This window comes from Drosophila arizonae, chromosome 3 (assembly GCF_054131065.1).
Source record: "Drosophila arizonae isolate 15081-1271.41 chromosome 3, UAZ_ARI_1.0, whole genome shotgun sequence".
NCBI classification, from domain to species: Eukaryota; Metazoa; Arthropoda; class Insecta; order Diptera; family Drosophilidae; genus Drosophila; species Drosophila arizonae.
The window spans coordinates 2400776-2424525 of record NC_142923.1 but is presented as its reverse complement, the minus strand read 5'-3'; the positions used below and the strand labels follow the sequence as shown (position 1 = coordinate 2424525).

General features: G+C 51.1%; 3 protein-coding genes across 16 annotated transcripts in view; 1 reads left to right on the top strand and 2 right to left on the bottom strand.

Annotated features, from left to right (window-relative positions):
• Positions 1-67: 67 nt before the first annotated feature.
• Positions 68-3059, top strand: LOC108609753 (uncharacterized). Of its 2 annotated transcripts, none has more exons than XM_089465218.1 (4): positions 68-196; positions 1818-1870; positions 1941-2675; positions 2737-3059. In XM_089465218.1, exons 2-4 carry the CDS (start codon positions 1827-1829, stop codon positions 2930-2932), a joined length of 975 nt encoding a protein of 324 aa, XP_089321344.1. In that variant the 5' UTR covers positions 68-196; positions 1818-1826; the 3' UTR covers positions 2933-3059. The 2 variants fall into 2 exon arrangements, with proteins under 2 accessions (XP_089321344.1, XP_017856986.1); XM_018001497.2 differs by lacking the exon at positions 68-196 and adding an exon at positions 812-971.
• mRpL10 (mitochondrial ribosomal protein L10) lies at positions 2964-4052 on the bottom strand. The gene is made up of 2 exons (XM_018001500.2): positions 3892-4052; positions 2964-3804 (listed from the first exon to the last, which is right to left on the bottom strand). The coding sequence occupies exons 1-2, from the start codon at positions 3911-3913 to the stop codon at positions 3056-3058; spliced, it is 771 nt and encodes a 256-aa protein (XP_017856989.1). The 5' UTR covers positions 3914-4052; the 3' UTR covers positions 2964-3055.
• Positions 4053-4634: 582 nt separating this feature from the next.
• Positions 4635-23750, bottom strand: part of spen (spen family transcriptional repressor split ends) — a 90179-nt gene continuing 71063 nt past the window's right edge. For 10 of the 13 annotated variants that reach the window (XM_089465167.1, XM_089465168.1, XM_089465171.1 and 7 more), the window contains 9 exons: positions 22728-23747; positions 21878-22665; positions 8716-21811; positions 8545-8651; positions 8300-8380; positions 7979-8165; positions 7569-7907; positions 7177-7499; positions 4635-7111 (listed from right to left, as the gene is read on the bottom strand). In XM_089465167.1, the coding sequence (XP_089321293.1) occupies positions 6824-7111; positions 7177-7499; positions 7569-7907; positions 7979-8165; positions 8300-8380; positions 8545-8651; positions 8716-21811; positions 21878-22665; positions 22728-23747 (16229 nt within the window). In that variant the 3' untranslated portion in view covers positions 4635-6823. The remainder of the gene's footprint in view (positions 7112-7176; positions 7500-7568; positions 7908-7978; positions 8166-8299; positions 8381-8544; positions 8652-8715; positions 21812-21877; positions 22666-22727; positions 23748-23750) is intronic. The other 3 variants (XM_089465169.1, XM_089465178.1, XM_089465170.1) reach the window with 3 other exon arrangements.

Below are 23750 nucleotides of genomic sequence, written 5' to 3'. Positions count from 1 at the left end.
TTATTTGGTATTTATTGAGGTGCAGTGGCAGCTCTAGTCTCTTGTTCCGTTTTTTTCGAATTTCGACGATATGCATTGTTTTATATGAATCTAAAAGATCTGATGGCATTAATTTTCTTTTAATATTTATATTTTATCGCACTAAAATTCAAAGCGAAAATTCGTTTTATTGCAATTGACACTCTAAATTGAAATTGTATGTATTATTAAATTATTTTCTTGGGGCATATATATATTTTTGTAGATAATCTTTTATTATTATTGCCACAGCTTATTGCATTCTGAACGGAAATCTTTTACATTTTCATATTCGATTAATTTGGTTTTATTATTGTTCATTTCCACAGCTTATTATTTGCATTCTGAACAGAAATCTTTCATTGACATAATATGCCTCACAATTTTTATTGTGCATATTTATAAATATTTTGAAATAACTTGCAACACAATTTAAATTAAGTCACATCATGGCCAACTGCTCGCGACCAATTGATCGAGAGCGAAAGTAAATTTGTGCACTCTACACTCTACACAATTGGGCCATATGACACTCAATCGCTAATGATCGCGTCAACAACTTTTGGCCTGATAGCGTGGTAGTGTATGCCGGAACAGGCACGTTCGATGATTCTTTGAAAATCGGCGGTATTATGTATGTATGTACCACACATATTTTTCTCGAGTTTTGTAAATAGATTAAAAGTGCCCCATTCGTTTGTGCTGTGCGTTCGTGTGTGTGTGTGTGTGATAAGTGCAAGTTTTTCCGTTTCGTTTTTCCCGAATGGCGCCCGAATCGAAATTCGTACGAACATTCGAAAACAATCTTCTGGCAGTTTTTGAACAAATTTTGGACGAGCATTCAGTGTGCAATCTGCGATTCGACGTTCGAAACGTTTTCAAAACTTTTCGCGCTGTTCAGGAAAAGAGGGAAGAAAAAGCATTTTAGGACAATTGAAATTGAATATTCACAGGTGGGTGAATTTATCCATGTCGCCCGCTGGCTGCTGACCTAATGCCTCAAGGCCTTAAATTAAATTTGGCAAATCTCAAATCGAAATGCCATTGAAGCAGCCAAAGATCAAATTAGTGCAAACAGACAATTAACTAAAAAAGAGAGGAAAACAAATCTATTGTTCCTCTGTGTTATGCTGGGATTATATAATACCCAAATAATGTCAACAAAACTTACACCAAATGCCAGCGATGATGGAACTCGAAAATGATCTCTGCACTTTAGCATTGGCTGTGCAGCAACATGTTATATAGTTTTTTTCATCTTTAGAAATAGTACATAACAGATGTATATATATATATATATGCAGATCTATCTACGGAAAAACATGGCCACCGAGTTTTATCAATGAAAAACAACAAAAATTGATACGAGCTATTGTGCTCAGAGCATGCAAATTGAATACGAATCGGTTCTTGATTCGCATGCCAACTATTTACACGACATTACGCCCTTTATAGAGATCATGCTCATTCGATCGTGTGATATCCAACGCCATCTCTCAGCTCTCCCACACACACATTGGCTCTCAAAATTTTACTCTGACACAGTCAAATCGTTTCTTATTTTTTTTTTTTTTTTATCGAGTGAAAACAACGGCAAAAAACATGAAAATTCTGTTCGGCATTCGTGGACAGAAATAGCGCCACCCACCCAAAAACAGAAAAAGTTTTGAAACTGAAATTCGCCTTACAGCGTATTTCGGGTCGATTGGCTTAATTATGGATGAGCAATAGCCTGGGGCAGGGGAATTGTTTACGATGAGCATGATCATTTATTTTAAATATACATCTTCTAATTACAGTCCGTAGCCATGGAGAAATCGTGTCGCCCCAAGCGTAATCGTCGGCACAGCAGGTGAGTGGGGGAGAAGAGATGAGTAAAAAAGAATTCTATCGCAGCTTATGTCGAACAATTGAAATTTTAGACGTGCCTGGCCTCCAGAGGATGATTTGCACTTGCCGCGAACTGCGAAACGTCTCTTCACGCCCGACATCAAGCGCATGCTGAAGGATTGGCTGATACGACGACGCGAGAATCCGTATCCAAGTCGCGAGGAGAAGAAGCAGCTGGCCGGAGAGACGGGCCTGACCTACACACAGATCTGCAATTGGTTTGCCAACTGGCGGCGCAAGCTAAAAAACTCGGAGCGTGAAAAGGCGAAAAAATCCTGGGGACATTTGATCAAGAACTACAATCACAATGCACGGGGCAATGTGGAGCAGTTCAGCATCTCGTCCGAGGATAGCATTTGGGAGGAGGACATGCGAGTGTGCGCAGCCGAAGATGACGAGGGCGATGACGAGGACGACGAGTTGTCCAGCCGCAGCACAGGCAGCGACGGCAATGGCAATAATGCCACCTCCAGCTACTCCTCGCCGCCATACAAGCCCAACTTCTATGTGGAATCCGAGATGCAGCACCAGCAGGTCCATCAGCAGCAAAGTGAGCGCGTGCCCATGTTGCCCACTGTTCCGGCTGGCAAGGCAAAGTACAAGCAGCAGATGATGGAGAAATATCTGCGGGACAGCAACGCCCTGGACTCGAGTGGGTCGACGGCTCCCAGCGACAGCACTGGCAACCAGTTAAACAAGTGGCTGGAGAGTGCGGCCAGATTCACGCCGGACAGGCACAATTATCATTTCGAGTGGAATACGAGCAGGTAAACCATCGAGGTAGTACATTGATTGCTGATCTATGCTCAACATATTATCTATCCTTAGGCACAAATGCGCTGGGCAGGAGCGGCCCGTGCAGAGCCAGATGCTGTTCACCAGCGATGCCACTGCTGCGGCACGTGGCGAGCGTTGGCTGTTGCATCACAAGGACGAACTGGATGCCGCCGAAGCGTTAGCGAACTTGGCCTTTAACTGCAGACAGCGTTGGCAACATCATATGGCAGCCACAATAAGCTCCTAGGACGACATTCCAGGCCGTTGGAAAAGTGCAATCTAGTTGATAAGCTTTAATTTATATGTAGTATGAAAGACAAATGAGGAATATTATTTTCTTTTCGCTGTTATTGTTAATTAAACGTGTAACTTATGTCTGCTTTTCCTCTTCCTTTGCCTGTTCCGGCTCCTGCTTTTCTGTTGTATCGCCCTTGGCGTGCACGTCCAGCACTTTGATTAGATTGCATTGATGAGCTTGGAGCTGCTGCACCACGTTGCTCGCCGCCATGTTCAGAGTCTGCACCAGCTGCGCCTGTGCCGCCTGCAGTCCAGGCATCTGTGCAAAGTCCACCAGCTCGTTGCGACTGAGCAGTTTCTGCTCCACAATGCCGCCCAGCAACACCATTTGCGGCACTTTCCGTGTGATTCGAAGCAGTGCACCCACTCGCTGTTGATCGGGCGAGAACACGATACAATGGTTGGAGTGGAACAGTGGCAAAATAGCCTCGTATTGGCTGCCGGCTACAGCTTGTGCAATGATCTTCCGACCGTAGGCTTTGAGGTGCAAGTTCTGCTTGTACAGCTGCACGCGAACCCGAAAGATCTCGTCTGACGTTATTGAGTTCAAGTGGAAGATCGCCACCAGCTTGGAGTGATCTAGCCAGTTGCGCACCTCACGTGCTATGATCGCATTGTAGGGGTTCTCCACCTGAGCGCCCGTCCGGTCTGCTCGTGACTGAAAACAGGTAAGAGCCTTTGGCGCCTCTGGATATTTGGGTTGTGTGACGGCCACGACGCGGGCACGCTCATAATGCGGCTGCTTCGGACGTTGTATATTTATTTTTCCGCGAAAACGCATAAACTGCAATAGCGGCCCACGGGCCGATGTGAGAGGCAGGCCTGCAAATGGGCGCATACATGAGTGAATTGTATAATCATAGAGCTGTTGCTGCTGGCATCAATCGTGCGGATAACACGTGTATTTACCTTGCTGAAGTAGAGTGGACATTCTTGAATGCAACTTGCTTGAATATACAGTTATGTTTATTTACTATTATCTAATTATTAACAATAATAATCTTAATAATCAGTGAGCCCAAAGTTTTCCGCTTTGATTATTTCGATTGTATATCGATAACATGAAATGTGTGCTGGACAGCTGTTGCTGTTAATTTTCAATGGCAGTAACAGCCCACTGTTAAAAGACTCAATGATAACAGCGCATCAAACTGTTCCCAAAAATTAAAAGTTAAATGTGTTCCTAAAAAGAGAATAGTAGTTTGATTTCAAATAATATACTTTAACGAGTATAATGTAATATTAATATATTAAACTCACTTCTTCGTTTTGACGTTGCTTCTGTTTGAATCGAAAACATAATACCCAAAATATTCAAACTGTTCGAATATGAGTTACTTTTTGAATTCCATTAGCCGCCAACCAAACATCAACAAAACTTTCACATATAATGCATAGGTATAGAATTTATTTAATTACAGGTATAACATTAACATCTATATATATATATGTATCTATATATATATATATATATATATATATATTTGTGTTTTGTTTTATATATGTATATATACTATAAGTTGCATTTCGCTAGTGGATCTTGTGGGCTGATAACGGTCTATCATCGAACAACCAACAACTATTGTGAACGAACTCGATTTGGACGTTGGGTTAACGTTGAATTAGTTGAAAAAAATAAATAAAACAAATCATTTAACAGAAAAAGTTTATTGAATTGGTTTATTAATTCACTTAGAAATAAGTGTAATTTTATCGTTTTTTCATTAATTAACTTAAAAATAACTAAAAATGTCTTAAAACAATAGCGTTTCTTCTGTTCTTGTGTTTACTGACAAAAATGGTTTTTACTTTTTTCTCTTATTCTTGCGATTTTTTGTTTTTACTTCTCTGATCTCTTTCTCATAATCGTAATATTTATATATATATATTTGTTTTTGTTTGTTTATCGTGTTATATAATGTACAGAGTTTAGTTTTAAAACATACAACTAAATACGCGCTAAACACTAATTAAACTGTATTTACATGTACATGAATTATTGATTAGACGCTAAATAATTTAAATATTTTACAAATTTCTTTTTGCTTTTACTTGTATAATTCTTTCATTTTCTTTTCTTATTTCTCTTGTTTTCTTTTTTCATCGTCACATAATTTACAATTGGGTGTGAAAACGTTTAAGTTTAAGGAGTGTACAGAGGGGACATTTTCATTTATATATATTGATATATATATATATGTTTATATATATCTATATGAATATATATACAAGCATATATCTGTGTTGTATCTATAGATGTATATATACGCTCTACTTGTCTGGCAATTTACAAAGTTTCATGCTAGAGAACTAAACATTGAAGAATTATAAAAAGAACACCCAACTTTGCTTGAACTAGTTTCTTGTACAGTGTTGTGGCAGTGATGATGTTGTTGTTGTTGTAATAGTTGTCGCTGTTTCTGTTGACTGTAATTTTTCAAGCAAATCTGTTGAGAGAGAGTGTAAATAGGGAAACAGGCGGCACAAAGGACAACGTCGCCTTGTGCCCCGTGCAAAAGCTAAAAATTGAAGCAACAAATCTTGTCTCTAGACATTAAAATATTTGGCTTAACACATATTTGTTTATAATTAAATAGATATTTCATAAGTGTAATTTATATATATGTAGTTGTATGTGTATACATGTGCTCGTATATAAATGTGTGCTTGTATGTATGTGTGTGTGTATGTATGTGGGTTAATCTACTTTTTATTATGTTTGTAATTTTAGGAAAAAGCCTCTGGGCGCATCTTTAAACCTAATTGTGCTTAACAGCAGTTGGCGACAGGTGGCGCTTGCGGCGTTCTTCGGGTCAATGCGACACGGGCGGCTAAGGCGCGCAACACATGGAGCCGAGGAACAAAATTGAAATTGAAATTGATTAAGACATAAAAATAGAAACGAAACTTAATTAAGAGCATTGAAACTTTGTAAATTGCGAGCGGTGAGTGTATATATGTGTGTTTGTCTTTATCTGTCTCTGTGTGTGTGTGAAATGTTGTTCACCAATCAAAAACTTAAACGTGTCTTGCTTTATATCTTCCTTTCGAATAGGGATAGTAGGTATATATGCTTTTATGTGGGTATGTATGGATAGTAAGTAGTATGTAGTACAGTAAACAGTTAGGTATTTTGCTTAAGCTTTCTTTTCTTTTCACATTTACTTTTCGTTTTGTTTTCATATTCATTTTAAATTATATGCAAAAAAAATATATAAACACTTTCTTGAGATCAAACTTAACGATACTTTGCAAGCTTTCAAAAATGTTGTTAAAATTATTTATATGTATTATGTTAATGAAAAGAAAAGAAACGAGAATTTTGACAAACATAGTTTTATGCAATTTAAGTGCGTTTTTCTCTTTGTTTTTATATATTATATGTGAGGGTATATGAGGGGTTTTTCTGTGTATTTTTTGTATAACGGATTTACATTGGTTTTGTTAGTGGCCAATCAACCAAACTTGATTGATTGATTGCGCCCTTTACTCTCTCTCTCTCTTGCATTTGAATTCAATAAAGTTTGCATTTTGTGTTCATCTTCTTTTTACTTTTTTTTTAGATTTTAGTTTTGCTTTTTTTTTAACTTTTGTTTTGTTTAAACGCTATTTAAAATTACTTAATATACTAGAAGAGCGTAACTTGTTTTTGCTTTGTTGTAGTTGGTAGTTATTTGTTGTATTGGTTGGTTGTTTACTTTACATGTGTTTTCACTTTTCAGTTGTTGTTATTGTTGTTGTTGTTCTAGCAGTTATTTTTACAGAGACATGGCAGATAGTTTTTCTAATAGTCACATTCGTGTTGATTTTTGTAGATCAGAGGGTGTAGGCCTTCGCTTTTTTATACGGTGGCAATGACAATCAATAGATGAGCCAGTTCGGCAACACGATTTTTGAGATCGGGCGCAGCACGCTCCAGATTCTCATTGGCGAAATCGCAGGCGGGGAATATGTGCACCACATATGCTGCCTGATCGCTTCCCGGCATGGGTATATTCACAATTCCAGCGGCCATCTTTTGCTGCAGGTATGTAATGAAGCCGGTCTGCAGATTCCGCGAGTGCTGCAGCACATCCGCATGATCGCGCCCACAAGGCAACGCCAATAGCATGCAATGCTCTTTGTCCACCTGTGCACAAAGCAATGATTAGTTATGAACTGCTCTATGTGGTTTAATGTGTTTAGAGTACGCACCTGCATCTTTTTGGCCACGCCCTCCAGCTGAGTCTGTTCGAGTCGCATACGCTGCGCAATGCGCAATTGGGGCGTGGTGCTCTCCGCCATGCTGGGCAGCGAAGCGCGCGCCACGTTTGGATTGCCGTGCACAAAGTGCATCTGAACAGCCGCCTGATCTGTCTTCAAGGCCAACAGGCCTTGCCACATGACCGGATACCGCTGCAACAGCGTGACCAGTGAGTCACCCGGCGGTGGTGCCATTGCTGCCGGCGGTGGCTGAGCAGGCAGCTCCATGCCGCCGTGCATAACCGAGGCTGACAAGTGTTCCTGCTGTTGTTTCGCTGCAATATACCGTAGAGAGACGAAGTGAGTCATGGGTCTATCAAGTAGTTTGGCTTTTGTATATGTACCAACTGCTGCCACCATGGACAGGCGTTCGTTCTCCCTTTCACGTTCACGCTGCTCGCGCTCACGCTCCAATAGCTTGGCCTGGCTGGGATGTAGACTATGTGGACCTGGCTGCACGGACACCGAGACAGAGGCACCGCCACTGATGTACGGACTGGCGCTTGCGACGTTCGGCGGTGGTGGCACCACCACACTTATCGAAGCAGCAGCACGATGCGCCGGCGGTGGCTCTAGCTGTATACCGCTACTCTCGTAGTACCCGCCACGTGTAGCCATCTCACTGAAGTGGGCGTGGGGTATCCGAGTATTGTGCACATAGACTTGGGCCATTTGCGGGGAGTCTGCATAGGTGTAAATATGATGTTAATAACTATATCTGTATTGAAATGTGTATGTGTATATGTAGACGTACCCGCTGCGGTGCGATCCTGTGGACTTTGTAGACTGTGCGGCACGGCAATGGTGCGTGGCGGGCCACTGCCTGGACGACGCAGCTCCAATGGCGGGCTGCTGCTGATCATCTTGTCATCATAGTCCCCGCTGCGCATCATGTGATGCTGGTATAGCATGGCAGTCATACCACGATAGGCCGTGTCGTTCTGCAAATGAAAGTGGTAAGGGAAATATGAGGGATTAGAATATGCTATAAGGCATTATTATTTTGCATAATGTATTGGGTCGCCGTTTTGGGTTACGCTACTTCAAAGCTCCGCAAGTAAAACTTGTGCATTACCGGTGTTATGGGCGATGCCTGCTGATGCGCTGGCGGAGGACTCTGTGTGCGCCGACCGCTGACATAGGCGCCCAAGTCATGCTGCGTCCATTTATGGCAGGATTAAGGATTAGCAAAATGTTAGTAAATCGTTAAGCTAGCACCATCAATGTTTAGTTTATAGGTTAAGTACATATATATATATATATATATATATATATAGTATATCATATTATTATATCTAGCATATTAAAAGCCATGCTTACCATGCTGGCGTCGAAGGGTGGTACGCCTGGCATGCCTGATGGCAATACCAGCGGCGGAACGCGCGGCTGTCCCTGCGGACTGATATTCGGTATGGCCGTGCGCAAAACTGCAAGCAAAGGATTTGATGAGTAAAGAGTCGAGAGTCCAGTGAGTGGCATGTCTTAGCTTACCTGCTGCCGCATTGGGCTGTTGTTGGCCTGGTTTCATTGGCGGCGGACTGCCCACGCTGCCGGGCAACATCTGGCTCACCGCTTGGAGACTGTGCACCACTGAAATGGGCTTGTTCGGCGGTGGCGATGGGGTCAGCTGATGTTGCTGTGGCTGCAAATGCGCCGCTGGCTTTGGCTGCAACAGCAGATTAGCATGTGCGGGTAGCAGTAGATTGTGCGGTGGCATCTGCACCACCGGCTGCGGCGCCTTCTGCTTGTACAGTTGCTGTGGTTGCTGCTGCTGTGCTGGCGCCTGCTGCGCATAGCCAAAGTTCTGTTTCGCCAGTAGTTGCGGCGGCTGTTGTTGTTGTTGTTGCTGCTGCTGCTGCTGCTGCTGCTGTTGTGCGGGCAACACTGAAGCCTTCGAGCTTACCACATGCAGTATTTGTGGATGCACAGTTGATGCTGTTGCTGTGGCCTGCTTGATGACCAGCGTCTGTTGCTGTTGCTGCTGTGGCCCATTAGGTGGCTGCTGCTGCGACTGCTGCACGTGTTGTGCTGCTGTAATGCGTGGCGAGTGGGGCGAATGCGCTGTGGGTGGTGGTATATTGACCAGCAAGTGTTGTTGTTGCTGTTGTCCCTGCTGCTGCTGCTGCTGCTGCGCCTGCTGTTGTTGGCCAAGCATGTGGCGCGCTATGAGATTTGGCTGCAACAGTTGTTGATTGCCAGCTGCATCTGTGAGCAACATGTGACCGGGATGAGGCGGTTGCTGATGCTGTTTGCTGGGTGTCAATTGCTGCTGCGGCTGCTGCTGTTGTTGTTGCTGCTGCTGCTGCTGCTGTTGTTGCTGTTGCAGATTCTTTTCGCGATTGAGCACGTGCGCTTTCAGTGGTTGCGGTGGACGCACCGTTGTGTGCTGTGCGTGTTGCAACACAGTTGTCATCACCAGCGGCTGCTTGTTGGGCGCAACATGTTGTTGTTGTTGTGGCTGCGGAGGTAACTGCTGCAGCTGTTGCTGTTGTTGTGGTAGTTGCTGCTGCTGTTGCTGTTGCTGCAGTATGATTTGCGTAGGCTGTGTGGGCGGGGCACTACTCTTGACCAGCACACTGACCGGCTTGTTGAGCAATGTTGCCGCTGCCTCCTGCACTTGCAACTGCACAGGCTTGCTCAGCGTTGTTATGGGCGTGGCTGGCGCTATGACTGTGGCGCTGATCTGCAGCTGTTGCTGCTGTTGTTGCTGTTGCAGCTGCTGCTGTTGATGTTGCTGCTGCTGTTGCTGCAGCGGCGTCACCTCATTGCTGCTGTTAGCTGGCGCCGCTGCATTGGCAGCCGGCAAATTGCCCTCCTTGCCCTGCGGCATGCCCGCCGTAATGACGCCCGTAACCGGATCAATCAGCGCCTTGCTCACCGCATCTGCGGCGCCGCCTGTGATCTTCTGTGTGGCCGCCGGAGCGGCCGTTTGATGCATGGGCGGCATGGACGAATTGATGGCCTGATAGGACTCGATTTCGGCTGCTGCAATCGCCTTCTTCTTGGGATGCTGCGGCGTTGGCTTCGACACCACAACAGGAGGCAATGGCAGCGGCTCTGCGGCTGGTGGTGCAATCGCCTGGACAGGAGGCGCTGGCGGTGTTTCCTTAACCTCGGGCATATGGGCAATGTGTGGCGGAGCGACTGACTGTGGTGGCTGCTGTTGCTGTTGCAGCTGCATAGGTGTGGCTGCTGGTGGTTCAACAACAGCTGCTGCTGCTGCTGGTGGTGGTTCAGTTGCTGGTGCTGGGGCTGGCGCTGCTGCTGGTGCTGGGGCCACAGGTGGCGGCAGCAACAGTGGCTGCGGCTCCTCCTGCAAGCCAGCTGGTGGCTCACATATGGTCTTCCGTTCCTTGGAGCGTCGAGGTCTGCCCACCGCATTTGGCGTTTGTACAGCATCCGGTTTCTTAGCCTGAGCATGGCGACCGGAGCGTCGAGGTGGCGTTTGCGCTCCTTTGGGCAATTGTTGCTGCGGCTGTTGCTGTTGTTGCTGCGACTGCTGTGGTTGTTGCGGTTGTTGCTGCTGCTGTTGCAATTGCTGCTGAAGTTGTTGCTGCTGTTGTGTATTAGTGTTGCGCACTACATCCTCTATGATATCGTCCACAGTGCTGCGATCCTCCTTCTCTTGCAGACGACGCGACTTTCGCGTATTGCACGACTCCGAGCTGTCCGTGTTGTGCTCCAGCTGTGGTTGCTGCTGCTGCTGCTGCGGCTGCTGTTGTTGTTGCGGCTGCGTCGCTTCCGCTTGACTCTCCAGTTCGCTGCTATTCTTCAGCTTGTTGATGGTCAGTATGAGTCGCGGTCGCGGGTCATCGGCAGCAGGTGCTGCCGCTGTGGCAACAACTGGAGTTGCCTTTATCTTTGGCTCAGCATCGCCAACATCGTCATGGAACTCGTATATATCCTGACTGGATCCGCTGGCTTGTGTCAACGCCTGATTCCTGGCCTTCTTCTCAGCGGCTGTGGGCACAGGCATTGTCAAAAGTGCAGGCGGCACAGGCTCCTTCTGCTGCTGTTGCTGCTGTGCCAGCTGCTGCTGTTGGGCCAGCTGTTGCTGTTGCAGCTGCTGTTGCTGCAGCAACAAGTTCCGCGGCGGTCTACCCTTGCGTCCGCGCGTCACTGGCGCCGTCACAGGCTTGCGCAGGCGTGTGTGCACGCCGTTGTCGCCCGGCGACAGCAACGGACTGGGCTCCGTAACTGTTGCTGGCAGTCCGGCAGCTTGCTTGGCCTTGGCGCCACGTGGCTGACGTCCACGTTTGGCTGCCGTGCCACGCGCGCTTGGCGGTCGACCTAGTTGCTTGAGAGCTTTCACTGTGAGTTGACGCGTCTCGGTTTCATCCTCGGTATCATGATCATTGGAGCTGACATTGGCAGCAACTGTTGGTGCTGTTGATGCTGCAGCTACAGCTGTTACTGTTGCTGGCGGCTCACTGGGCAACGAAGGTGTTGCTTCTGCTGAGGCCAATTCAGTTACAGGTGGTTGCTGTTGTTGCTGCTGCTGCTGCTGTTGCTGCTGCTGCATTTGTGTTGCTGCTCGTTTGTTCTGGTTGTCGTCCTTGACAGCTGCGGCTGCGGCTGCTGCAGCTGCTGTTGCGGGATCAAGCTTCTTGATGACACTGTCAATGTTCACCTCCTTGGCGGACCAGTAGTCGCTGTCCACCTCCTTCGAGTCCTGCTCGATTAGCTCATCCTGCTTGGGCTGCGAGATCTTGATGACATTCTCCTCGGTCAGCAGAGAAGCAGCTGCTGCTGCTGCCGCCGCTGCTGCTGCTGCACCCTTTGTTGCCTGCGGCGAGTTGGCCAGGCTGATGGTGGGCGTGGGCGTACGTATTACGGAAACGCTCTCCGAAGTCTTCACCGGCAGCACGGGCGACTCTACAGCAGGCGCCGTCTCCTTCGGTGGCGGCGGATAGTGCATCGATGTTGGTGCAGGCACAATTTGCTGCTGCACAATTATTTTTTGTGCTGCTGGCGCGCTCTGTATAACATTGAGCGACTGTTGTTGTTGCTGCTGCTGCGACTGTTGCTGCTGTTGTTGTTGTTGAGCGGGCGCACGTACCAGAATGGCAGCCGTATGCAGCTGCTGCTGCTGCTGCGCCTGTGGACTGTGCGAGCTGTGTGGACTGGGATTGATGCCCGTTGGGCTCAGTTGTTGTTGCACGTTGCGTGGCAGTTGCTGCTGTTGTTGTTGTGTAAACACAGGCGGCTGCGGTGTCAAATGCGTCAACGACTGATGCTGTTGCTGATGTGCTGTATGCAATTGCTGTTGCAGCTTTTGTATGTGCAATTGCTGCTGTTGTTGTTGTTGATGCATCTGGTGCTGCTGATGTTGGTGCTGCATCTGCTGTTGCGCCTGATATTGCTGGCGTGCTTGATGTTGCTGCTGCTGCTGCTGCTGTTGCTGTTGCTGTTGCTGCTGCGTAGGATGTGCATGATGATGACCCGGTGACAATGGCGGATGTTGCATTTGCTGCTGCAAGTGTTGTTGTTGTGGATGCCCTTGCTGCTGCTGATGTTGTTGTTGCGGCTGCTGTTGCTGGTGCAACTGTTGGTGCTGTTGCGGCATATGCTGCTGTCGCTGCTGCTTGCGGTCTAGCATTTGTTGTTGTTGATGTGCATGGATGAACTTCTGCATCTGTTGCTGATGTTGTTGTTGCTGTTGTTGATGCTGCTGCTGCTGCTGTTGCTGTTGCTGATGCACGTTCATCTTAGACAACATTTGTGGAGACAGTTGTTGTTGCTGTTGTTGTTGTTGCTGCTGCTGCTGATGTTGTTGGGCATTCACATGCAAATTCTTATGCGGCGGCAAGCTACCCATGGGCGGCGAGCTGGCCACTTGTGTCTGTATCGCCTGCTGTGGCTGCACGGTGACAACCTTGCTAATGATTGTCGGGTGATGCGGCACGGGCAACGGCGGCATTTTCTGCAACGGCATCGGCAGCAATTGTGGCCCCTGGCCAGCAGCAACTCCTGCGCCTGATTGCAGCTCAATGACAGACTTGGGCATGCTACCCGGTGAAGATTGTTGCTGGTGTTGTTGCTGCTGCTGCAGCTGCTGTTGTTGTTGCTGATGCAGCGGTGGGCGTGGAAGGTAACTGTTAGGTGTTGGCATCTTGCCGCCGGTTGTGGGCGATGTCGTCGTGGTTGTGGCAACTCCACGCGCTGTGGGACTGGGCAACGGACTCATGTTCATGTTGCTGTTGCCTGTAGGCGAAGCCAGCGGATGTTGCTGCTGTGCAGGCGCTATTTGGCGGGCGGCTGGACTATGCTGGCGATTGGGCGTGCCGCGTCCCGGAGACAACAGCGGACTATGCGGTGACGGCGCTCGTATGCCCATTAGATAGGTGCCAGGAGGCGCTTGCTGTTGGTGTTGTTGGTGTTGTTGCTGCTGTTGCTGCTGGTGCTGTTGTTGTTGTTGGTGGTGCTGCTGCTGCGGCGACAATATCAAATGCGGCACCACAAAATGAGGCGTTTGATCCGGTATAGATATTGTCGGCGGCTGCATGATGAGCGACTGCGTGCGCTGTGGCATTGCCTGATGCTGTTGCTGTTGCTGGGTTGTTGCTGGCGTTTGCTTGGGCGTGGAGGCCAGTGGCATTGCTTTCTGCGTCGTTGTTGGACTGCCAAAGGACAGCGAGGCCGAGCTGTTGCTGCTTGTTGCATTGGAGCAGTTGGCCATCACATTGGACAGATCCAAATTGATGACGGGCGTTGCCGGTCGCACAGTTGTTGCTGCAGTAGTAGTTGATGTTGTTGTTGTTGCTGCTGCTGCTGCAACTGCTGTAGTTGTTGGTGCTGCTGCTGCTGCTGCTGATGCCACTGCTGGTGCTGGTGTTGCTGATGGTGATACTGTCGGTGCTGGGAGCACCGTTTGCACTGGCTGCACGAGTGGCTGTTGCAACTTGCTAATGGTTGGCGGCTCAATCTTCAGCAGCTGCTGAGCACTGGACTTGGTTGGAGTGCTGCTGCTACTGCTGCTGCTGCTGCTGTTGCTGGCATTGGGCAGCAATGCGGCTGCAACTGTTGTCGGCACTGGCACTGGCACTGTAGTCGACAGCTTGGTTATGACGGTGGGCTGCGGAGTCTCGACTGTCTGCCTGGACCGTGTACTGGACTCGCTGCTCGGCTCAGGGGACTTGTCAGCACCACTCGACGCTGACTTGTCGGAGCCACTGTTCTGTGGTGCGGTCTCGTCGATCTTCAGACTGGGTCCGCTGCTGTCCGCCTCGTCGGCGTTCTCCTCGGTGTCTGTGTCGATTTGCAGATCGCGCTCGGATTGTGGCGTGTCCGCCTTGATGTCCATGTCCTCGTTGCGCAAACTCTGCACCGCCTTGTTCACTTCCTCGGCATCGAGCACTACGCCCACGGAGACAACAACTGGCTCTGGTTCAGGTTCAGCTTCGGGTTCAGGTTCGGGTTCAGGCTCTGGTTCTGGTTCTGTGGCAGCCTCTTCGACAGCTGCCTCGATCGCCTTGGCAGCGAGTGCTGCCTCCTCATCGGGCTCGGCGACAGCCACCTCCGAAACCGTTGCGGTCATATCATCCATGCCATCCAGCGAGTAGTCTGCCGTTGAGGATGTGCCAAAGCTTTCACCGAGCAGTGCGGACACAGCGCTCTCAGTCTCCTCCTGTGAGATGGTAACTCGGGATTTGCTGTCCTCCAACTTGTCCAGCGTCTTGATCGCTCCAGGTGGCGACGCGACTGGTATCTTGGGCTCATTGGCCAATACGTCGAGCAGTCCACTATTCAACTCTGCCGATATGGATTGCACAGCCGACTCGCTTATTTTATAGTCCAGCTGACCATCGAAGCCGGGTATGAAGACCTCCTTCTTCTTATTCAGGGCTGCACTGGTGGGTGAGCTGCTCTCTATGACGTTCTTCGACTCGACAGCAGCAGCCGCTGTTGAGGATGTGGGCGTGGTGACCAGAGGCGCAGCACCACTGCTGACAGGCGTTTCCGCTGACTGTGTGGACAGCATGGAGCTGTTGCTCTGGCTAATGGTGGGCGTCTTTGGTATGGGACTGATCAGGCGTGGCTTCTCACGAGCCGGCGAGAGGGCATCAGAGGAGTTCAACCGATTGCTCTTGCTGTTCGTGTTGCTGCTGCTGCTGCTAGCTGACGAGGGCTTGATGACGGGCATCGTCGTTATTGGAGGCTCCTCATCATCATCGTCGCCAATGAGACAGGGCAAACTGGGCGATGGCTTGCAGAGTGGAGAGCTGTGCTTCGATTCCTTCTCCAGCTGCTCCTCGGCATGCTTTGAGGCGGCCTGCACATTGATAGTCAGCGAGCTAGTCGAGGAACCGGCAGCTGCTGTTGGTGCAGCAGCTGTTGCTGGTGGCAAACAAGCTGATTCACGACGCAGCTGCAATTGTTGTTGTTGCTGCTGCTTGTCGAGTTTCTCTTGTTTCTCCTCTTTGGAGCGCTTCTTCTTCTTCTTCTTGTCCTTGCTCTTGTGCACCGATTCCTTGGACTCCAACTGCTTCTCGCTCGAGTGCGAGTGCAGCTGCAACTGTTGTTGCTGCTGCTCGACGGAGTTGTTGTCCTCGTTATCCGAGAAACGGAAAACGTCCGTCATATCGCTGCGGTAAGTGGTTGCTGTGGAGGGCGTGGCATCTTCGGGCATCTTGTTGCTATCAAAGTCGTCCATAAGCTGCGCCTCCAACGCACGGCCCGCCTCATCCATATCGACGCTGTTGTCGTCGTCCAATTTGCTGGCATTTTGTTGTTGCTGCTGCTGCTGCTGTTGCTGTTGTAGTTGCTGTTGCTGCTGCTGCTGCTTTGGCTCGCGTGCTGACTTCTCGCGTCGCTTCTTTTCGCGCTTCTCTTTGCGATGTCGCTCGCGTTCACTCCGCTCCGTTTCGAGCTCCTCATGCTGCAGCTGTTGCAATTGCTGCTGCTGCTGCTGTATCGCCGGCTCCTTGTTGCTGCTGTTGTGGCTGAGCAGAGACGGCTCCTGCTTGTACGTTTGCAGTGCAGCAGACACCATGGGTCCAGTGGTGGAGAGCTGTGCCTTAGTCGTGTCGGGCTGATCGTCGGTCAACTGCGATTCCTCCTCGTCCTCTTCCTCATCGGAGATAATACCGAAGATGTCCTCCATTTTGTCCTCACTGCGCTTGGCAGAGTCTCGAGCCGGTGTGCTCAACGTGGTGGGCGTCGGTGGAGAGGCATTGGACGCATTGACATTATACAATCGAGCAGATGTGTCCAAGCTCTTGGACTTCTTCGACTTTTTCAGCCGATGACGCTCCTCCTTGGACAGCTTCTCGCTCAGCTGCTCCACAGAGCCGCCGACAGCATTGGTTTCGCTCATGTTGCGCAGCTTCTCGCGTTTCTTCTCTTTGCGCTCCTTGTGCTTCCGTCTCTCGCTGGCCGCCACCGAGCTTGCGTTCACCTCCAGAGCAGCTGCGATTGTCACCGGCTCCGTTTTCAGCTCATCGAAGCTGTCGAATTTGTTGGGCTTGCTTTCGGTCACATCGAAGATGCTGCTCGTTGCAGCAGGCGCAGGAGCAACGTTAATGGTGGAGCTGCTCTCGGCTGAGGACTTGAGACGCTTCTTGCTCTTCTTGTGCTTCTTGCGCGTCTCCGGAGAGTAATCCTTGATCTTGGCCGAGCTGCTGTCACCCACATAGTTCGTGTAGCCGGTGTTGAAGTACTCGTTATACTCCTTCTTGAAGTCCGTCTTCAGCTTGCGCTCCTCGTTGGAGGAGTGCGAATTGTGACGTGATTTGGAATACTTTATTTCGTTATCGGAGATCTGTTCCTGCTTGATGTCCGGCTCCTGTTTGATGCTAGTGTTGATCAGTTCCGGTGCCGGCTGCGACTGCGACTCCGAATCGGAGGCAATACGCGTCGAAAGGCAATTCCGTTTGCCCGCGTGGCTGATCACATTGCGACGAATCTCATCCTCGGAGCTATCGTCGCCATCGCACAGACGTCGTAGATTCTGTTGCATTTGCTGGCGCATGCGACTAGCATTGAGATCGTCAGTCTCCGCATCCACCTCGCCATCTGCATCCGAGTCGGAGAATATGCGACTGTGCGACATCTTGCGAAAGCCATCGGCATCATCCATGTCATCGTCGCTGCTGCTCAGGCCCCCATGATTGCGCCCATGGAAGCTGCTGCTGCCGCTGAGCCGATGATGCATGCGATCCTCGAACTCCGTATCGCTGTCTCCGTCGTAGCTGGTGGATCGCTTCTTTTTCGCACGCGACTGCTTCAGCTGTGAGAACTTGGCCTTGATCTTCTTCTCCTCGGCTTGGCGCTGCATATTCTTGCAGCTGCGCGCCTTCACTTTATCGTACATTGATACGTTGGGGCAATCGTCGGGTATATCAAATATGGAATGCTTCTTGGATGCATCGTCTGTGTCATCCGAATCCGCGGAGCTGAGCATCATCTTGCGCGGCTGGGAAGCGCTCTTCGAGGAGGCGCCGCCCTCATCAGAGCCGCGTGACGATTTGCGGTCCACGCTGCGCCGATGATGATGATGATGATGCGATTGCTGCTGCTGCTGCTGCGGCTGTTGTTGTTGATGCTGTTGCTGCTGCTGCTGCTGCTGCTGATGGTGCTGCTGCAACTTGCTGCTGGAGGTATTTGTGTTCGAGCTAAGCTCGCCAGCAGAGCTACCCGCTGCTGAGATGCGTCTGTGCGGATTGTGGCTGGGCTCCTCATCTGTATTGGTGGACTCGGCCACCGAATGCCGCTTCTTCTCGCGATGATGATGGTGATCTCGTTTGCTTTTGTGCCGCGACGACGACGAGGAGCTGCCATGATGATGATGCTCCCGTTGCTTATGCAACGACTGCGATTGTTGCTGCTGCTGCTGCTGCTGCGACTGTGAGGGCTGCTGCTGCTCTTCCTCGCTGGTGTTGAGCGTGTGCAACTGCTGCTGTTGCTGCTGTTGCTGCTGTTGCTGCTGCTGCTGCTGTTGCAGCTGTTGTTGCTGCTGCTGCTGCTGCTGCTGCTGTTGCTGCTTGTTATCCAATTCGGTATGATTGATCTCAGTGCTGCTGGTGCTTTTGCTGTGATGCTTGTCGCGTCGATGGTGCTTGGAGCTGCTGTTGCTGCTGCTGTTGCCATGCGACTTGGACGAGGAGCTGGTCTTCTCCTCCTTGCAGCCGCCGCTGCTGCTGCTGTTCTTGTGCTCCTTGGAGTCACGACGATCGCTGAGCCGCTGATGAGGATTGCTCGTAGTGCTGTTCGGGTTTTCCATGCGTATGCGTTTCACATAATCCTCATGATTCTGACCACCACCAGGACCGCCGCCACCGCTGTGGTTGCTGTCCTGCGAGCTGAGGCGTCGCTTGTGCTGTCGTCCGCTGCTGGGCGTTGGTGAATTCCGCGAGGATTTGCGTGAACGATCCTTGTTGCTGTTGCTCTCCGTTGGGGCAGAGCTAGCAACAGTTGCTGCTCCTGCACCAGCTCCAGCTGCTGCTGTTGTTGTTGTTGGCTGTGTTGCCATATCAGTAGCTGCAGCATTTTCTTTATTGTTCTCACTGGGCGTGGCTGCATTGTGGGCGTAGAAGCTGCTCGCCTCGGAACTCGCATCGGATTTGTTTTTGTGATAGGCGCACATGTCACGCATGCGTGCATGACGTGCCTCCTGCTCACGCTGCTCCTTCTCACGCTGCTCCTTCTCGCGCTGCTCCTTTTCGCGCTGCTCCTTCTCGCGTAGCTCGTCGCGCTCCTTTTGCTCACGCTCCTCTTGAGCTTTTCTTTCACGTTCACGCTCACGTTCCCGTTCACGTTCCCGTTCCCGTTCTCGTTCCCTTTCACGTTCACGTTCTCGTTCACGCTCTCGCTCCTTTTCCTTTTCTTCTTTGGCTTTGCGCTCTTCACGCTCACGTTCCTCTTGGGCTTTGCGCTCTTTTTCCTCACGCTCCTGTTGCTTGCGCAGCTCCTTCTCACGTTTCTCACGCTCCTGTCTCTCCTTATGCTGCGCCTTCTCCTTCTCCTTCTCGCGCTCCAGACGTTGCTGTGATTGCTCCTTGTCAGGCTTCTCCAGTGGCTCATCCGAATCGCTGGACTCATCGTCCACTTTGGGCGTTGCCGACTTGGAGGACTGCGATGTTGCCGAATTCTTGCGCTTCTCCGAACTAGTCGCATTTGCGGACGATGAGGAGGAGGAGGAAGACTTCTTGGACTTCTTTTCCGAATCGGAGCGATTATTGTGTTTGCTGCTGTGCGATTTATCGCTGCTGCTGCTGTTCTTCTTGGACGTCGAGGAGCTCGTCGTGGTTGCTGCACTGGAGCTTGAGCTCTTGGCATTGCTTTTGGACTCCACTTCATCCATTGAATGGTTTGGCGTTTGCTTTTGTACGTGTGTGGCTGTTGCTGTTGCTGTTGAGGAACTGTTACCGTTAGAGGATGCGCTGCTGCTTCCAGTGGTGCCCACATTCGTGCTGCCCGGCACTGAGACGGACTTCTGCAGCACAGATCGCGCCTCTGTCGTTGCCCCTGGCACACTGAGACTCTTGCTGAGCGATTGACTGGCCGCAGAGGAGGACGTGGTTGGCTTTGTCTTGGGCACCTCCGGTGGCGGTGGCGGCGCTGGTTGTATCGCCGGCGGCGGAGCAGCGGTGTTTGGCAATGGCGGGTGACTGGGAAATGGATACTGCAATCCCTTGGTGGCAGCTGCTGCTGCTGCCGCCGTTGCTGTTGCAGCCGCTGTCGTTGCTGCTGCTGTTGTTGTACTGCTGCTGCTGTTGCAGCTGCTGCTCAAGCTGGGCTTGGCCAACTGAACACCAACGACCGAGGGCGACGGCGACGGGCTGTTGTAAGGCGACATGGACGCTTGCGGCGAGTTCATGGGCGACAAGCTGCTCAAACGCTGCAGCAGACCGCTCGTCTTGCAGCTGCTGCTGCTGCCGGAGCTGTTGCCGCCCAGATTGCTGCTGTTGCTGCTGCTGCAGTTGGCTATGATGGGCGTTGTCTTCGTTGCCGCTAAATTGGGCAAAGCTGGCGAGGTGTTACCACTGCATAGGCCACCATGCCGCGCATTCGCCGAGCTTGTGGAGCCCGTGCCGAAATCCGTGCTTGCCGGCTCGTACCATTGGTTCTTCTTGAGGCGCTGAAAGTCATCGTCGAAGACGGACTTCTTGGCCAACAGCGACTTGACAATGTCCGACGGCTGCAGCTCGTCAATGTCAAGAAATTTGTGACGCGAATTGCTCGTCGAACTGGAGACAGTGCCGCTAGAGCTGTTGCTGTTGCCGGAGCCAGCCTGATGCGACGAGCTGAGACCACTGAGGTTCGTCGAGTGCATCGACAGCTGCCACGAGGGCAGCGCATTCGACTGGCTGCTGCTGCTGCTATGCCCATGACTGCCATGGCCATGGTTGGGATTGGTGCTGCTGCTGCCACCGGACCAGCGCTCGTAGTTCTCCTCAAAGTTGCGCAGTCGCTCATCCAACGAGGGGCTGCCACCCGTCTGGCCACTGGGCACATCCGAGTCGCTTGAGTTGGAGCTCAGCGAGCGAGGACGCGCCGGACTGGCCATTAGGCCAATCGATGAGGAGGACGACGAGGACTGCTGCAGCTGTTGTTGCTGCTGCTGCTGCGGTTGCTGCTGCTGCTGATGGTGATGGTGGTGCTGGTGATGGTGGTGATTGGAGGAGCGCCAATAGCGTAACGTGGGTGAGGGCAGAAACGATAAACTGGACACAGTTGCTGCCGATGATGATGCTGAGGTTGTCGTCGCAGCTCCTGCACTTAGACTAGAGTTGTTGAGCAACGATGCTGTCGTCGTCAGCTGCTGCAGGTAGCTGGACACGCCGCTACCCGCGCCACTGCCACTGCTGCCAGCACTCCGCTGCTGTTGAAAGAAGAGCACACCGAATTTGGGCAACGGCAGCCACATTACCTCGCGCACGCGCTCCCGTGTCCGTTCCCTTGCCGGCGGCAGACGACGCGGCTCGGTGGGCAACACCTCTGGCCGTTCATCGCACAGCGGCGTGCCCGGCCGTGAGCCGTCGGCGCTCTCGCCCCCGCTGGCCTCGTGTGAGTGATGGGAATGTAGCTGATGGCCCCGGCCACGCGACGCATGATGATGATAGTCATCATTGGGCATGGGCGCTGCCAGCGTAGGTGGTAATCCACAGCTGTTGCTGCTGCTATTGCTGTTGGCGGCGGCGGATGAGGAGGACAACAACATCGATGACGACGACGACGACGATGTTGACTGCTGCTGTTGCAGCGGCTGCGGCTGCGAGAGCTGCAGCGTGCTAGCTGTAACTCGACGTCGTTTCGCTGCCAGCGAAGCATTCATCAGATGCTGCTGATCCATGCTGCTCGCGCCGACCAGGCCGTGGCGAAAGGCCGACGAATTGGACAGCGCTGTCAAGGCGCCAACATCGATCGATGGCCGCCGGCTGCTGAGCATCATATTGTGGTGTTGGGTGGGCGGTGGTGCAATCGCTGCAAATTTATTCGCCTCCGAGACGCGACGAATTTCGCTTTTGCGATTGAGAGGATCATGTATTACATCACAGTTGGACAGCGGACTGGGCTTGTTGCTGTTGCTGCTGCTGCTATGACCAGAGACCAACGAGTCGCTGTTCTGATCCAGCATATGCAGTTGCTAAGACAGGAAACATCATTGAATTATTTTTATATTTGATGGTATGGAATTATTGCTTAGACTCACCGCACTGGCATTGGAATGATGATGATGATGGTAATCCATTTTGATGCGCTTGCGCGGACTGACCACGCCCTCATCACCACTGGACGGGCACTCGTCAAGTTGTTGTTGTTCTGGCAATTGGAAACGTGGATTGTGCACTTGATGGCGCAAATCTACAGATGTCTTACCACAACGCCGACGACTGTTGCTTCCGCTGCTGTTCAGCGTCCCCTCGAGCGTGTCGCTGATTGGAGTGCCACTCCCGCTCCCACTGGCGCTGCTGCTATTGACAGCGGGTCCGAGGCGTGCAATGACGGGCGAATCTGAGCGCACCGCCGCGTTCGCCTCCTCGTCCTGCATCTGATTGTTGCCACTGCTGCCGTTGTTGTTGCTCGCGTGCTCGTCAAAGTTGCGAAACCGTCGACCCGTATCGTTGAAGTCAAAGTCGATGGTGTGCCTCGCATTGCGCGCCATACGCATACGCGCCTGCACCATCGCCGCCGGCGACACGGGCATGGCATTCTGTGGGCAACCCGCAGTCGAGGACAACGCTGCGGTTGCTCCTCCACTGTTGCCGCTCACAACTGCCGAAGCAAGACTCGGCGCTGGCATCGCATTGCTAGCCGAGATGCTCCCGCTCCCGCTCCCGCTGCTGCTGCTGCTGGCGGTGGCGGTGGAGGCGGTGCTGCTGCCCGGCGTATTGCCGCCCGGCGAACAACCATCGTTCGAGTTCTGATGCCGACTGAAGGACGAGGCTCGCGAACGTGACTGTGATGACTCGTAGCGATTAAAGCGCGAGGAGGCAGATGCTAAAAGAGAAAAAGATATCAATTGGAATCATCTCTATTTAACTGGAGCTGCAGTTACTTACCCGCATTGGGCTGCTGGGCTGGCTGTTGTGGCTGCGGTTGAGGTTGCAGCTGCTGCAGTGGCTGCTGCTGTTGTTGCTGCTGTTGCTGCTGCTTCTCCAGCTTGTCATAGAAGGCGTCCTGGCACTCGTGCGACGCAAAGTCCACTTGGAGCTTGCGTCCACGCATTATCGTGCCGCGCATTTCCTTGACAGCCGCCTGAGCGTTCTGCACCTGATCGTACAGCACCAAAGCTAATTGCCGCATGCGATCGATGCTCACCTTGGTCACAGTGCCAAAGCGCGTGAATTGCGATTGCAAAAACGACTCGGACACCTTCTCGCCCACGCCATCAATCCATACGCAATTCGTTGGCATGGACTTGCCAAAGCCGAGCTTGATGCGATTGCTGCCCAAATGCTCGCCATCCATTTTCCGCATCGCTTTCACCACAGACACAATGTCCGAATACTGACAAAAGGCGTAGGCATTGAGTCCTTGCTTCTTGATGTCGATCTCGATGATTTCGCCAAAGCTTTCGAAGTGGACACGCAGCTCACTCGCCGTAATATCCTTCTCCAGATTGCCAATGAATAGCGTTCGTGTGGACTTGGGATGGTATTCGTCCAGTTCGGCCTCATAGGGTCGAAACTCATTGTCCTCCACATCGTAGCCCTGATAGGGCTCCACTTCGATTTTACAGCCAAAGAAATGTTTATCATGGGACACTTCCAGTGCCTTCTCCACATCGTCCGGTTTCTTAAAGCAGACGAGCGCATAGCGTTCCGAATTCTGGCCCACAACCTTGACCCACGTGACTTTGCCATGCTTTTTGTACTCGTGAAAGAGACCATCCTTGAGGGATGTGTCCGAGGAACGGGCGGGCAGGTTACGGACTCGTATCGCCAACGGACGATTATCTTCGGAATGAACCACCGGATTGGCGGCCAAACAGGAGCTGCTGCTGCTGCTAGAACTGCTGCTGCTGCTGCTACTGGAGCCACACCCGCCGCCCACATTGCCACTGGGATTTGAAGAGTTGCCTG